Raw genomic sequence first — 14,752 nt, forward strand, 5'->3', positions numbered from 1 at the left:
CGTGGCCTGGCCTGAGACCCTCTTCTGGGAGATGGTGGGGTGAAGGCCATTGTGGTGCAGGGAGGGTGTGCTGGCTGTGCACAGCGTGAGGGCACCCCTCGAGCTGCTCGGAAGCTCTGGCTTTGTTGTGGTGCTGTCTTGGGCAGGGGGAGGGAGCTTTGCTGCAGGCAGACGGGCCTGACAACGGCTCAGCTGGTTGTGCTCACTGTGTGGAGGTGAGGTGGGGACAACCCGCAGCCTGTGTGTGATTGGTCTGGGACCATGGGCAGAAGGGGCTATGGACATTTCCCTCGATACGAGCATGCTGTCTAGGCAGAAAACAAGGGCAGGGCAGGGCAGCCGACGATTGGCCTGCCTCAGCTCCCATACGTAACTCTTCTGAGCTTACCCTGCACACTGGCTGTTCTGCACGACGTTTCTGTGCACAGCAGCGCACAATGCTATCATCTGCCTTCTTTCTCCTTCCCTAGGAAACAATGGCACAGGAAATGGGAACACAACTGCGCCTCCGGAGGGTTCAGGTAAGGAGAAGAAGCAGTCAGTCAGCAGTCCGTTAGCCCCTTGTGTGTGCAGATGGGAGGAAGTCAGTCCCCGAGAGCTGTGCGAGTCCCAGCGGGAGGGTCTCGTTGCCCTGCATGAGCTTGCCATACTCCCAGAATCACTGAAACGTCCAGGTTGGAAAAGACCCCCAGCATCCCCAGCTCCAACCCATAGCCCTGCTCTACAAGATCCGCCTTGAACCATATTCCCAAGCACCACATCTAGTCGACCCTTAAACACACCCTTAGCAACTGCCTGCCCTGGGCAGTTCATTCCGGTGCCTGACAACTCTCTCTCTGGAAAACCTTGTCCTGATGTCCAGTCTAAGCCTACCCAGTCTCAGCTTGAGGCCATTGCCCCTTGTTCTCTCTCCACTTCTCTGTGAGAAGAGACCAGCAGCAGCCTCTCCCCAGTGTGCCTTCAGGTAGCTGTAGACAGCAAGCAGGTCTCCCCTCCGCCTCCTCTTTTTCAAACTAAACCGCCCCGGCTGCCTCATAAGATTTCTTCTCTAGGCCCTTCCCCAGCTTCCTTGCCCTCCTCTGCACCCACTCCAGCACCTCCACATCTCTCTTGTGCTGCAGCGCCCAAACTGAAGAGACTGCTCCACATGTGGCCTCGCCAAAGCCCAGTACAAGGGGACAATTGTTCCGTGCTCCTGCTGGCCACAGCATTTTTAGTACAAGCCTGGATGCCCTTGGCCTCCTGGGCTGCCTGGGCACGCTGCTGGCTCCTATTCGGCTGCCTGTCTCTTAGAACCTCCAGACCCCTTTCTGCCAGGCAGCTCTCCAGCCACACTGCCCCAAGCCTGTAGCGTTGCTTGGGGTTCTTGTGACCCAAGAGCAGGAGCTGGCATGTGGCCTCACTGATACTCATCCCATTAACGCTGGCCCAGTGATCTAGCCCCTCCAAGCCCCTCTGAAGGGCCTCTCTGCCCTCACGCAAATCATATGCCTGTCCCATGGCAGACAAAATCCAGAGGAAGGCAGTGAAGTCCTCTCCACTCTTCCCTTTTCTCCCTGCTGGCCTTAGCTGCAAGCAGAACGTGTGGGCAGAGCTTTGCGGAGGCTGCCCTTCTCCTGCTTGCTGCCTTTGCCTCCCACACCAGTGCCAGGTGCTAGAGGATGCGCGTAGAGGAGGTGCCCAGAGCCCAGCCTCTGAACGCTCCCTTCTCGGAGTTGCTTCCCTGGCTGCTCGCAGCATCTGCGGGGAGGGAGCTGTGGCACACAGCATCCGTGGGGCTGGGTGCCAGGGCACCATTGAGCCGTGTGTGCCATGCATCCTTCACATCAGGCCGAGTCCCTGAGTCCCTGCGTGGTGCCAGGGAGCACCAGGCGAGAGCTGCAAAGCTTCTGGCAGTGTCGCCCTGAGGGGCACGCTCCTACCTGCCCATTCAGCTCTTCCTCCACTGGAGAGGGCCTTGGATGATCACATCCATCCTGCCAGTTGCCTACTGTCCCATCAGACCTGCCCGCTATCGAGACCCGTGGCCTGGCCTGAGACCCTCTTCTGGCAGATGGTGGGGTGAAGGCCATTGTGGCGCAGGGAGGGTGTGCTGGCTGTGCACAGCGTGAGGGCACCCCTCGAGCTGCTCGGAAGCTCTGGCTTTGTTGTGGTGCTGTCTTGGGCAGGGGGAGGGAGCTTTGCTGCAGGCAGACGGGCCTGACAACGGCTCAGCCGGTTGTGCTCACTGTGTGGAGGTGAGGTGGGGACAACCCGCAGCCTGTGTGTGATTGGTCTGGGACCATGGGCAGAAGGGGCTATGGACATTTCCCTCGATACGAGCATGCTGTCTAGGCAGAAAACAAGGGCAGGGCAGGGCAGCAGACGACTGGCCTGCTCAGCTCCCATACGTAACTCTTCTGAGCTTACCCTGCACACTGGCTGTTCTGCACGACGTTTCTGTGCACAGCAGCGCACAATGCTATCATCTGCTTCTTTCTCCTTCCCTAGGAAACAATGGCACAGGAAATGGGAACACAACTGCGCCTCCGGAGGGTTCAGGTAAGGAGAAGAAGCAGTCAGTCAGCAGTCCGTTAGCCCCTTGTGTGTGCAGATGGGAGGAAGTCAGTCCCCGAGAGCTGTGCGGGTCCCAGCGGGAGGGTCTCGTTGCCCTGCATGAGCTTGCCATACTCCCAGAATCACTGAAACGTCCAGGTTGGAAAAGACCCCCAGCATCCCCAGCTCCAACCCATAGCCCTGCTCTACAAGATCCGCCTTGAACCATATTCCCAAGCACCACATCTAGTCAACCCTTAAACACACCCTTAGCAACTGACTCCCTGGGCAGTTCATTCCGGTGCCTGACAACTCTCTCTCTGGAAAACCTTGTCCTGATGTCCAGTCTAAGCCTACCCAGTCTCAGCTTGAGGCCATTGCCCCTTGTTCTCTCTCCACTTCTCTGTGAGAAGAGACCAGCAGCAGCCTCTCCACTGCGTCCCTTCAGGTAGCTGTAGACAGCAAGCAGGTCTCCCCTCCGCCTCCTCTTTTTCAAACTAAACCGCCCCGGCTGCCTCATAAGATTTCTTCTCTAGGCCCTTCCCCAGCTTCCTTGCCCTCCTCTGCACCCACTCCAGCACCTCCACATCTCTCTTGTGCTGCAGCGCCCAAACTGAAGAGACTGCTCCACATGTGGCCTCGCCAAAGCCCAATACAAGGGGACAATCGTTCCGTGCTCCTGCTGGCCACAGCATTTTTAGTACAAGCCAGGATGCCCTTGGCCTCCTGGGCTGCCCGGGCACGCTGCTGGCTCCTATTCAGCTGCCTGTCTCTTAGAACCTCCAGACCCCTTTCTGCCAGGCAGCTCTCCAGCCACACTGCCCCAAGCCTGTAGCGTTGCTTGGGGTTCTTGTGACCCAGGAGCAGGAGCTGGCATGTGGCCTCACTGATACTCATCCCATTAACGTTGGCCCAGTGATCTAGCCTGTCCAAGCCCCTCTGAAGGGCCTCTATGCCCTCAAGCAAATCAAATGCCTGTCCCATGGCAGACAAAATCCAGAGGAAGGCAGTGAAGCCTCTCCACTCTTCCCTTTCTCCCTGCTGGCCTTAGCTGCAAGCAGAACGTGTGGGCAGAGCTTTGCAGAGGCTGCCCTTCTCCTGCTTGCTGCCTTTGCCTCCCACACCAGTGCCAGGTGCTAGAGGATGCGCGTAGAGGAGGTGCCTAGAGCCCAGCCTCTGAACGCTCCCTTCTCGGAGTTGCTTCCCTGGCCGCTTGCAGCATCTGTGGGGAGGGAGCTGTGGCACACAGCATCCGTGGGGCTGGGTGCCAGGGCACCACTGAGCCGTGTGTGCCAGACATCCTTCACATCAGGCCGTGTCCCTGAGTCCCTGCGTGGTGCCAGGGAGCGCCAGGCCAGAGCTGCAAAGCTTCTGGTAGTGTCGCCCTGAGGGGCACGCTCCTACCTGCCCATTCAGCTCTTCCTCCACTGGAGAGGCCTTGGATGATCACATCCATCCTGCCAGTTGCCTACTGTCCCATCACACCTGACCACTATCAGGACCCATGGCCTGGCCTGAGAGCCTCTTATGGCAGATGGTGGGGTGAAGGCCATTGTGGTGCCGGGAGGGTGTGCTGGCTGTGCACAGCGTGAGGGCACCCCTCGAGCTGCTCGGAAGCTCTGGCTTTGTTGTGGTGCTGTCTTGGGCAGGGGGAGGGAGCTTTGCTGCAGGCAGACGGGCCTGACCATAGCTCAGCTGGCTGTACTCACTGAGTGGAGGTGAGGTGGGGACAACCCGCTGCCTGTGTGTGATTGGTCTGGGACCATGGGCAGAAGGGGCTATGGACATTTCCCTCGATACGAGCATGCTGTCTAGGCAGAAAACAAGGGCAGGGCAGGGCAGCCGACGATTGGCCTGCTCAGCTCCCATACGTAACTCTTCTGAGCTTACCCTGCACACTGGCTGTTCTGCACGACATTTCTGCACACAGCAGCGCACAATGCTACCATATCCCTTCTTTCTCCTTCCCTAGGAAACAATGGCACAGGAAATGGGAACACAACTGCGCCTCCGGAGGGTTCAGGTAAGGAGAAGAAGCAGTCAGTCAGCAGTCCGTTAGCCCCTTGTGCACACAGATGGGAGGAAGTCAGTCCCCGAGAGCTGTGCGGGTCCTAGCGGGAGGGTCTCGTTGCCCTGCATGGGCTTGCCATACTCCCAGAATCACTGAAACGTCCAGGTTGGAAAAGACCCCCAGCATCCCCAGCTCCAACCCGTAGCCCTGCTCTACAAGATCCGCCTTGAACCATATTCCCAAGCACCACATCTAGTCGACCCTTAAACACACCCTTAGCAACTGCCTGCCTCCCTGGGCAGTTCATTCCGGTGCCTGACAACTCTCTCTCTGGAAAACCTTGTCCTGATGTCCAGTCTAAGCCTACCCAGTCTCAGCTTGAGGCCATTGCCCCTTGTTCTCTCTCCACTTCTCTGTGAGAAGAGACCAGCAGCAGCCTCTCCACTGCGTCCCTTCAGGTAGCTGTAGACAGCAAGCAGGTCTCCCCTCCGCCTCCTCTTTTTCAAACTAAACCGCCCTGGCTGCCTCATAAGATTTCTTCTCTAGGCCCTTCCCCAGCTTCCTTGCCCTCCTCTGCACCCACTCCAGCACCTCCACATCTCTCTTGTGCTGCAGCGCCCAAACTGAAGAGACTGCTCCAGGTGTGGCCTCGACAAAGCCCAGTACAAGGGGACAATCGTTCCGTGCTCCTGCTGGCCACAGCATTTTTAGTACAAGCCAGGATGCCCTTGGCCTCCTGGGCTGCCCGGGCACGCTGCTGGCTCCTATTCAGCTGCCTGTCTCTTAGAACCTCCAGACCCCTTTCTGCCAGGCAGCTCTCCAGCCACACTGCCCCAAGCCTGTAGCGTTGCTTGGGGTTCTTGTGACCCAAGAGCAGGAGCTGGCATGTGGCCTCACTGATACTCATCCCATTAACGCTGGCCCAGTGATCTAGCCCCTCCAAGCCCCTCTGAAGGGCCTCTCTGCCCTCACGCAAATCATATGCCTGTCCCATGGCAGACAAAATCCAGAGGAAGGCAGTGAAGTCTCTCCACTTTTCCCTTTTCTCCCTGCGGGCCTTAGCTGCAAGCAGAACGTGTGGGCAGAGCTTTGCGGAGGCTGCCTTTCTCCTGCTTGCTGCCTTTGCCTCCCACACCAGTGCCAGGTGCTAGAGGATGCGCGTAGAGGAGGTGCCCAGAGCCCAGCCTCTGAACGCTCCCTTCTCGGAGTTGCTTCCTTGGATGCTTGCAGCATCTGCGGGGAGGGAGCTGTGGCACACAGCATCCGTGGGGCTGGGTGCCAGGGCACCACTGAGCCATGCGTGCCAGGCATCCTTCACATCAGTCCGAGTCCCTGAGTCCCTGCGTGGTGCCAGGGAGCACCAGGCGAGAGCTGCAAAGCTTCTGGCAGTGTCGCCCTGAGGGGCACGCTCCTACCTGCCCATTCAGCTCTTCCTCCACTGGAGAGGGCTTGGATGATCACATCCATCCTGCCAGTTGCCTACTGTCCCATCAGACCTGCCCGCTATCGAGACCCGTGGCCTGGCCTGAGACCCTCTTCTGGGAGATGGTGGGGTGAAGGCCATTGTGGTGCAGGGAGGGTGTGCTGGCTGTGCACAGCGTGAGGGCACCCCTCGAGCTGCTCGGAAGCTCTGGCTTTGTTGTGGTGCTGTCTTGGGCAGGGGGAGGGAGCTTTGCTGCAGGCAGACGGGCCTGACAACGGCTCAGCTGGTTGTGCTCACTGTGTGGAGGTGAGGTGGGGACAACCCGCAGCCTGTGTGTGATTGGTCTGGGACCATGGGCAGAAGGGGCTATGGACATTTCCCTCGATACAAGCATGCTGTCTAGGCAGAAAACAAGGGCAGGGCAGGGCAGCAGACGACTGGCCTGCTCAGCTCCCATACGTAACTCTTCTGAGCTTACCCTGCACACTGGCTGTTCTGCACGACGTTTCTGTGCACAGCAGCGCACAATGCTATCATCTGCTTCTTTCTCCTTCCCTAGGAAACAATGGCACAGGAAATGGGAACACAACTGCGCCTCCGGAGGGTTCAGGTAAGGAGAAGAAGCAGTCAGTCAGCAGTCCGTTAGCCCCTTGTGTGTGCAGATGGGAGGAAGTCAGTCCCCGAGAGCTGTGCGGGTCCCAGCGGGAGGGTCTCGTTGCCCTGCATGAGCTTGCCATACTCCCAGAATCACTGAAACGTCCAGGTTGGAAAAGACCCCCAGCATCCCCAGCTCCAACCCATAGCCCTGCTCTACAAGATCCGCCTTGAACCATATTCCCAAGCACCACATCTAGTCGACCCTTAAACACACCCTTAGCAACTGACTCCCTGGGCAGTTCATTCCGGTGCCTGACAACTCTCTCTCTGGAAAACCTTGTCCTGATGTCCAGTCTAAGCCTACCCAGTCTCAGCTTGAGGCCATTGCCCCTTGTTCTCTCTCCACTTCTCTGTGAGAAGAGACCAGCAGCAGCCTCTCCACTGCGTCCCTTCAGGTAGCTGTAGACAGCAAGCAGGTCTCCCCTCCGCCTCCTCTTTTTCAAACTAAACCGCCCCGGCTGCCTCATAAGATTTCTTCTCTAGGCCCTTCCCCAGCTTCCTTGCCCTCCTCTGCACCCACTCCAGCACCTCCACATCTCTCTTGTGCTGCAGCGCCCAAACTGAAGAGACTGCTCCACATGTGGCCTCGCCAAAGCCCAATACAAGGGGACAATCGTTCCGTGCTCCTGCTGGCCACAGCATTTTTAGTACAAGCCAGGATGCCCTTGGCCTCCTGGGCTGCCCGGGCACGCTGCTGGCTCCTATTCAGCTGCCTGTCTCTTAGAACCTCCAGACCCCTTTCTGCCAGGCAGCTCTCCAGCCACACTGCCCCAAGCCTGTAGCGTTGCTTGGGGTTCTTGTGACCCAGGAGCAGGAGCTGGCATGTGGCCTCACTGATACTCATCCCATTAACGTTGGCCCAGTGATCTAGCCTGTCCAAGCCCCTCTGAAGGGCCTCTATGCCCTCAAGCAAATCAAATGCCTGTCCCATGGCAGACAAAATCCAGAGGAAGGCAGTGAAGCCTCTCCACTCTTCCCTTTCTCCCTGCTGGCCTTAGCTGCAAGCAGAACGTGTGGGCAGAGCTTTGCAGAGGCTGCCCTTCTCCTGCTTGCTGCCTTTGCCTCCCACACCAGTGCCAGGTGCTAGAGGATGCGCGTAGAGGAGGTGCCTAGAGCCCAGCCTCTGAACGCTCCCTTCTCGGAGTTGCTTCCCTGGCCGCTTGCAGCATCTGTGGGGAGGGAGCTGTGGCACACAGCATCCGTGGGGCTGGGTGCCAGGGCACCACTGAGCCGTGTGTGCCAGACATCCTTCACATCAGGCCGTGTCCCTGAGTCCCTGCGTGGTGCCAGGGAGCGCCAGGCCAGAGCTGCAAAGCTTCTGGTAGTGTCGCCCTGAGGGGCACGCTCCTACCTGCCCATTCAGCTCTTCCTCCACTGGAGAGGCCTTGGATGATCACATCCATCCTGCCAGTTGCCTACTGTCCCATCACACCTGACCACTATCAGGACCCATGGCCTGGCCTGAGAGCCTCTTATGGCAGATGGTGGGGTGAAGGCCATTGTGGTGCCGGGAGGGTGTGCTGGCTGTGCACAGCGTGAGGGCACCCCTCGAGCTGCTCGGAAGCTCTGGCTTTGTTGTGGTGCTGTCTTGGGCAGGGGGAGGGAGCTTTGCTGCAGGCAGACGGGCCTGACCATAGCTCAGCTGGCTGTACTCACTGAGTGGAGGTGAGGTGGGGACAACCCGCTGCCTGTGTGTGATTGGTCTGGGACCATGGGCAGAAGGGGCTATGGACATTTCCCTCGATACGAGCATGCTGTCTAGGCAGAAAACAAGGGCAGGGCAGGGCAGCCGACGATTGGCCTGCTCAGCTCCCATACGTAACTCTTCTGAGCTTACCCTGCACACTGGCTGTTCTGCACGACATTTCTGCACACAGCAGCGCACAATGCTACCATATCCCTTCTTTCTCCTTCCCTAGGAAACAATGGCACAGGAAATGGGAACACAACTGCGCCTCCGGAGGGTTCAGGTAAGGAGAAGAAGCAGTCAGTCAGCAGTCCGTTAGCCCCTTGTGCACACAGATGGGAGGAAGTCAGTCCCCGAGAGCTGTGCGGGTCCTAGCGGGAGGGTCTCGTTGCCCTGCATGGGCTTGCCATACTCCCAGAATCACTGAAACGTCCAGGTTGGAAAAGACCCCCAGCATCCCCAGCTCCAACCCGTAGCCCTGCTCTACAAGATCCGCCTTGAACCATATTCCCAAGCACCACATCTAGTCGACCCTTAAACACACCCTTAGCAACTGCCTGCCTCCCTGGGCAGTTCATTCCGGTGCCTGACAACTCTCTCTCTGGAAAACCTTGTCCTGATGTCCAGTCTAAGCCTACCCAGTCTCAGCTTGAGGCCATTGCCCCTTGTTCTCTCTCCACTTCTCTGTGAGAAGAGACCAGCAGCAGCCTCTCCACTGCGTCCCTTCAGGTAGCTGTAGACAGCAAGCAGGTCTCCCCTCCGCCTCCTCTTTTTCAAACTAAACCGCCCTGGCTGCCTCATAAGATTTCTTCTCTAGGCCCTTCCCCAGCTTCCTTGCCCTCCTCTGCACCCACTCCAGCACCTCCACATCTCTCTTGTGCTGCAGCGCCCAAACTGAAGAGACTGCTCCAGGTGTGGCCTCGACAAAGCCCAGTACAAGGGGACAATCGTTCCGTGCTCCTGCTGGCCACAGCATTTTTAGTACAAGCCAGGATGCCCTTGGCCTCCTGGGCTGCCCGGGCACGCTGCTGGCTCCTATTCAGCTGCCTGTCTCTTAGAACCTCCAGACCCCTTTCTGCCAGGCAGCTCTCCAGCCACACTGCCCCAAGCCTGTAGCGTTGCTTGGGGTTCTTGTGACCCAAGAGCAGGAGCTGGCATGTGGCCTCACTGATACTCATCCCATTAACGCTGGCCCAGTGATCTAGCCCCTCCAAGCCCCTCTGAAGGGCCTCTCTGCCCTCACGCAAATCATATGCCTGTCCCATGGCAGACAAAATCCAGAGGAAGGCAGTGAAGTCTCTCCACTTTTCCCTTTTCTCCCTGCGGGCCTTAGCTGCAAGCAGAACGTGTGGGCAGAGCTTTGCGGAGGCTGCCTTTCTCCTGCTTGCTGCCTTTGCCTCCCACACCAGTGCCAGGTGCTAGAGGATGCGCGTAGAGGAGGTGCCCAGAGCCCAGCCTCTGAACGCTCCCTTCTCGGAGTTGCTTCCTTGGCTGCTTGCAGCATCTGCGGGGAGGGAGCTGTGGCACACAGCATCCGTGGGGCTGGGTGCCAGGGCACCACTGAGCCATGCGTGCCAGGCATCCTTCACATCAGTCCGAGTCCCTGAGTCCCTGCGTGGTGCCAGGGAGCACCAGGCGAGAGCTGCAAAGCTTCTGGCAGTGTCGCCCTGAGGGGCACGCTCCTACCTGCCCATTCAGCTCTTCCTCCACTGGAGAGGGCTTGGATGATCACATCCATCCTGCCAGTTGCCTACTGTCCCATCAGACCTGCCCGCTATCGAGACCCGTGGCCTGGCCTGAGACCCTCTTCTGGGAGATGGTGGGGTGAAGGCCATTGTGGTGCAGGGAGGGTGTGCTGGCTGTGCACAGCGTGAGGGCACCCCTCGAGCTGCTCGGAAGCTCTGGCTTTGTTGTGGTGCTGTCTTGGGCAGGGGGAGGGAGCTTTGCTGCAGGCAGACGGGCCTGACAACGGCTCAGCTGGTTGTGCTCACTGTGTGGAGGTGAGGTGGGGACAACCCGCAGCCTGTGTGTGATTGGTCTGGGACCATGGGCAGAAGGGGCTATGGACATTTCCCTCGATACAAGCATGCTGTCTAGGCAGAAAACAAGGGCAGGGCAGGGCAGCAGACGACTGGCCTGCTCAGCTCCCATACGTAACTCTTCTGAGCTTACCCTGCACACTGGCTGTTCTGCACGACGTTTCTGTGCACAGCAGCGCACAATGCTATCATCTGCTTCTTTCTCCTTCCCTAGGAAACAATGGCACAGGAAATGGGAACACAACTGCGCCTCCGGAGGGTTCAGGTAAGGAGAAGAAGCAGTCAGTCAGCAGTCCGTTAGCCCCTTGTGTGTGCAGATGGGAGGAAGTCAGTCCCCGAGAGCTGTGCGGGTCCCAGCGGGAGGGTCTCGTTGCCCTGCATGAGCTTGCCATACTCCCAGAATCACTGAAACGTCCAGGTTGGAAAAGACCCCCAGCATCCCCAGCTCCAACCCATAGCCCTGCTCTACAAGATCCGCCTTGAACCATATCCCCAAGCACCACATCTAGTCGACCCTTAAACACACCCTTAGCAACTGACTCCCTGGGCAGTTCATTCCGGTGCCTGACAACTCTCTCTCTGGAAAACCTTGTCCTGATGTCCAGTCTAAGCCTACCCAGTCTCAGCTTGAGGCCATTGCCCCTTGTTCTCTCTCCACTTCTCTGTGAGAAGAGACCAGCAGCAGCCTCTCCACTGCGTCCCTTCAGGTAGCTGTAGACAGCAAGCAGGTCTCCCCTCCGCCTCCTCTTTTTCAAACTAAACCGCCCCGGCTGCCTCATAAGATTTCTTCTCTAGGCCCTTCCCCAGCTTCCTTGCCCTCCTCTGCACCCACTCCAGCACCTCCACATCTCTCTTGTGCTGCAGCGCCCAAACTGAAGAGACTGCTCCACATGTGGCCTCGCCAAAGCCCAGTACAAGGGGACAATCGTTCCGTGCTCCTGCTGGCCACAGCATTTTTAGTACAAGCCAGGATGCCCTTGGCCTCCTGGGCTGCCCGGGCAAGCTGCTGGCTCCAATTCAGCTGCCTGTCTCTTAGAACCTCCAGACCCCTTTCTGCCAGGCAGCTCTCCAGCCACACTGCCCCAAGCCTGTAGCGTTGCTTGGGGTTCTTGTGACCCAAGAGCAGGAGCTGGCATGTGGCCTCACTGATACTCATCCCATTAACGTTGGCCCAGTGATCTAGCCCGTCCAAGCCCCTCTGAAGGGCCTCTATGCCCTCAAGCAAATCAAATGCCTGTCCCATGGCAGACAAAATCCAGAGGAAGGCAGTGAAGCCTCTCCACTCTTCCCTTTCTCCCTGCTGGCCTTAGCTGCAAGCAGAACGTGTGGGCAGAGCTTTGCAGAGGCTGCCCTTCTCCTGCTTGCTGCCTTTGCCTCCCACACCAGTGCCAGGTGCTAGAGGATGCGCGTAGAGGAGGTGCCTAGAGCCCAGCCTCTGAACGCTCCCTTCTCGGAGTTGCTTCCCTGGCCGCTTGCAGCATCTGTGGGGAGGGAGCTGTGGCACACAGCATCCGTGGGGCTGGGTGCCAGGGCACCACTGAGCCGTGTGTGCCAGACATCCTTCACATCAGGCCGAGTCCCTGAGTCCCTGCGTGGTGCCAGGGAGCGCCAGGCCAGAGCTGCAAAGCTTCTGGTAGTGTCGCCCTGAGGGGCACGCTCCTACCTGCCCATTCAGCTCTTCCTCCACTGGAGAGGCCTTGGATGATCACATCCATCCTGCCAGTTGCCTACTGTCCCATCACACCTGACCACTATCAGGACCCATGGCCTGGCCTGAGAGCCTCTTATGGCAGATGGTGGGGTGAAGGCCATTGTGGTGCCGGGAGGGTGTGCTGGCTGTGCACAGCGTGAGGGCACCCCTCGAGCTGCTCGGAAGCTCTGGCTTTGTTGTGGTGCTGTCTTGGGCAGGGGGAGGGAGCTTTGCTGCAGGCAGACGGGCCTGACCATAGCTCAGCTGGCTGTACTCACTGAGTGGAGGTGAGGTGGGGACAACCCGCTGCCTGTGTGTGATTGGTCTGGGACCATGGGCAGAAGGGGCTATGGACATTTCCCTCGATACGAGCATGCTGTCTAGGCAGAAAACAAGGGCAGGGCAGGGCAGCCGACGATTGGCCTGCTCAGCTCCCATACGTAACTCTTCTGAGCTTACCCTGCACACTGGCTGTTCTGCACGACATTTCTGCACACAGCAGCGCACAATGCTACCATATCCCTTCTTTCTCCTTCCCTAGGAAACAATGGCACAGGAAATGGGAACACAACTGCGCCTCCGGAGGGTTCAGGTAAGGAGAAGAAGCAGTCAGTCAGCAGTCCGTTAGCCCCTTGTGCACACAGATGGGAGGAAGTCAGTCCCCGAGAGCTGTGCGGGTCCTAGCGGGAGGGTCTCGTTGCCCTGCATGGGCTTGCCATACTCCCAGAATCACTGAAACGTCCAGGTTGGAAAAGACCCCCAGCATCCCCAGCTCCAACCCATAGCCCTGCTCTACAAGATCCGCCTTGAACCATATTCCCAAGCACCACATCTAGTCGACCCTTAAACACACCCTTAGCAACTGCCTGCCTCCCTGGGCAGTTCATTCCGGTGCCTGACAACTCTCTCTCTGGAAAACCTTGTCCTGATGTCCAGTCTAAGCCTACCCAGTCTCAGCTTGAGGCCATTGCCCCTTGTTCTCTCTCCACTTCTCTGTGAGAAGAGACCAGCAGCAGCCTCTCCACTGCGTCCCTTCAGGTAGCTGTAGACAGCAAGCAGGTCTCCCCTCCGCCTCCTCTTTTTCAAACTAAACCGCCCTGGCTGCCTCATAAGATTTCTTCTCTAGGCCCTTCCCCAGCTTCCTTGCCCTCCTCTGCACCCACTCCAGCACCTCCACATCTCTCTTGTGCTGCAGCGCCCAAACTGAAGAGACTGCTCCAGGTGTGGCCTCGACAAAGCCCAGTACAAGGGGACAATCGTTCCGTGCTCCTGCTGGCCACAGCATTTTTAGTACAAGCCAGGATGCCCTTGGCCTCCTGGGCTGCCTGGGCACGCTGCTGGCTCCTATTCAGCTGCCTGTCTCTTAGAACCTCCAGACCCCTTTCTGCCAGGCAGCTCTCCAGCCACACTGCCCCAAGCCTGTAGCGTTGCTTGGGGTTCTTGTGACCCAAGAGCAGGAGCTGGCATGTGGCCTCACTGATACTCATCCCATTAACGCTGGCCCAGTGATCTAGCCCCTCCAAGCCGCTCTGAAGGGCCTCTCTGCCCTCACGAAAATCATATGCCTGTCCCATGGCAGACAAAATCCAGAGGAAGGCAGTGAAGCCTCTCCACTCTTCCCTTTCTCCCTGCGGGCCTTAGCTGCAAGCAGAACGTGTGGGCAGAGCTTTGCGGAGGCTGCCCTTCTCCTGCTTGCTGCCTTTGCCTCCCACACCAGTGCCAGGTGCTAGAGGATGCGCGTAGAGGAGGTGCCCAGAGCCCAGCCTCTGAACGCTCCCTTCTCGGAGTTGCTTCCCTGGCTGCTCGCAGCATCTGCGGGGAGGGAGCTGTGGCACACAGCATCCGTGGGGCTGGGTGCCAGGGCACCACTGAGCCATGCGTGCCAGGCATCCTTCACATCAGTCCGAGTCCCTGAGTCCCTGCGTGGTGCCAGGGAGCACCAGGCGAGAGCTGCAAAGCTTCTGGCAGTGTCGCCCTGAGGGGCACGCTCCTACCTGCCCATTCAGCTCTTCCTCCACTGGAGAGGGCTTGGATGATCACATCCATCCTGCCAGTTGCCTACTGTCCCATCAGACCTGCCCGCTATCGAGACCCGTGGCCTGGCCTGAGACCCTCTTCTGGCAGATGGTGGGGAGAAGGCCATTGTGGTGCAGGGGCGAGTGTGCTGGCTGTGCACAGCGTGAGGGCACCCCTCGAGCTGCTTGGAAGCTCTGGCTTTGTTGTGGTGCTGTCTTGGGCAGGGGGAGGGAGCTTTGCTGCAGGCAGACGGGCCTAACAACAGCTCAGCTGGTTGTGCTCACTGTGTGGAGGTGAGGTGGGGACAACCCGCAGCCTGTGTGTGATTGGTCTGGGACCATGGGCAGAAGGGGCTATGGACATTTCCCTCGATACGAGCATGCTGTCTAGGCAGAAAACAAGGGCAGGGCAGGGCAGCCGACGACTGGCCTGCTCAGCTCCCATACGTAACTCTTCTGAGCTTACCCTGCACACTGGCTGTTGTGCATGACGTTTCTGCACACAGCAGCGCACAATGCTACCATATCCCTTCTTTCTCCTTCCCTAGGAAACAATGGCACAGGAAATGGGAACACAACTGCGCCTCCGGAGGGTTCAGGTAAGGAGAAGAAGCAGTCAGTCAGCAGTCCGTTAGCCCCTTGTGTGTGCAGATGGGAGGAAGTCAGTCCCCGAGAGCTGTGCGGGTCCCAGCGGG

General features: G+C 58.5%; 1 protein-coding gene across 1 annotated transcript in view; it reads left to right on the forward strand.

The window, feature by feature from the left end:
• Positions 1-277: 277 nt before the first annotated feature.
• The window catches only part of MUC13 (mucin 13, cell surface associated), a 43,252-nt gene continuing 28,777 nt past the window's right edge, over positions 278-14,752 (forward strand). The window contains exons 1-10 of the mRNA XM_064154323.1: positions 278-369; positions 471-521; positions 574-674; positions 2,491-2,541; positions 4,508-4,558; positions 6,529-6,579; positions 8,546-8,596; positions 10,567-10,617; positions 12,584-12,634; positions 14,606-14,656. Coding sequence (XP_064010393.1) covers positions 278-369; positions 471-521; positions 574-674; positions 2,491-2,541; positions 4,508-4,558; positions 6,529-6,579; positions 8,546-8,596; positions 10,567-10,617; positions 12,584-12,634; positions 14,606-14,656 — 601 coding nt within the window. The remainder of the gene's footprint in view (positions 370-470; positions 522-573; positions 675-2,490; positions 2,542-4,507; positions 4,559-6,528; positions 6,580-8,545; positions 8,597-10,566; positions 10,618-12,583; positions 12,635-14,605; positions 14,657-14,752) is intronic.

Source organism: Pogoniulus pusillus, chromosome 2 (assembly GCF_015220805.1).
Source record: "Pogoniulus pusillus isolate bPogPus1 chromosome 2, bPogPus1.pri, whole genome shotgun sequence".
NCBI lineage: Eukaryota > Metazoa > Chordata > Aves > Piciformes > Lybiidae > Pogoniulus > Pogoniulus pusillus.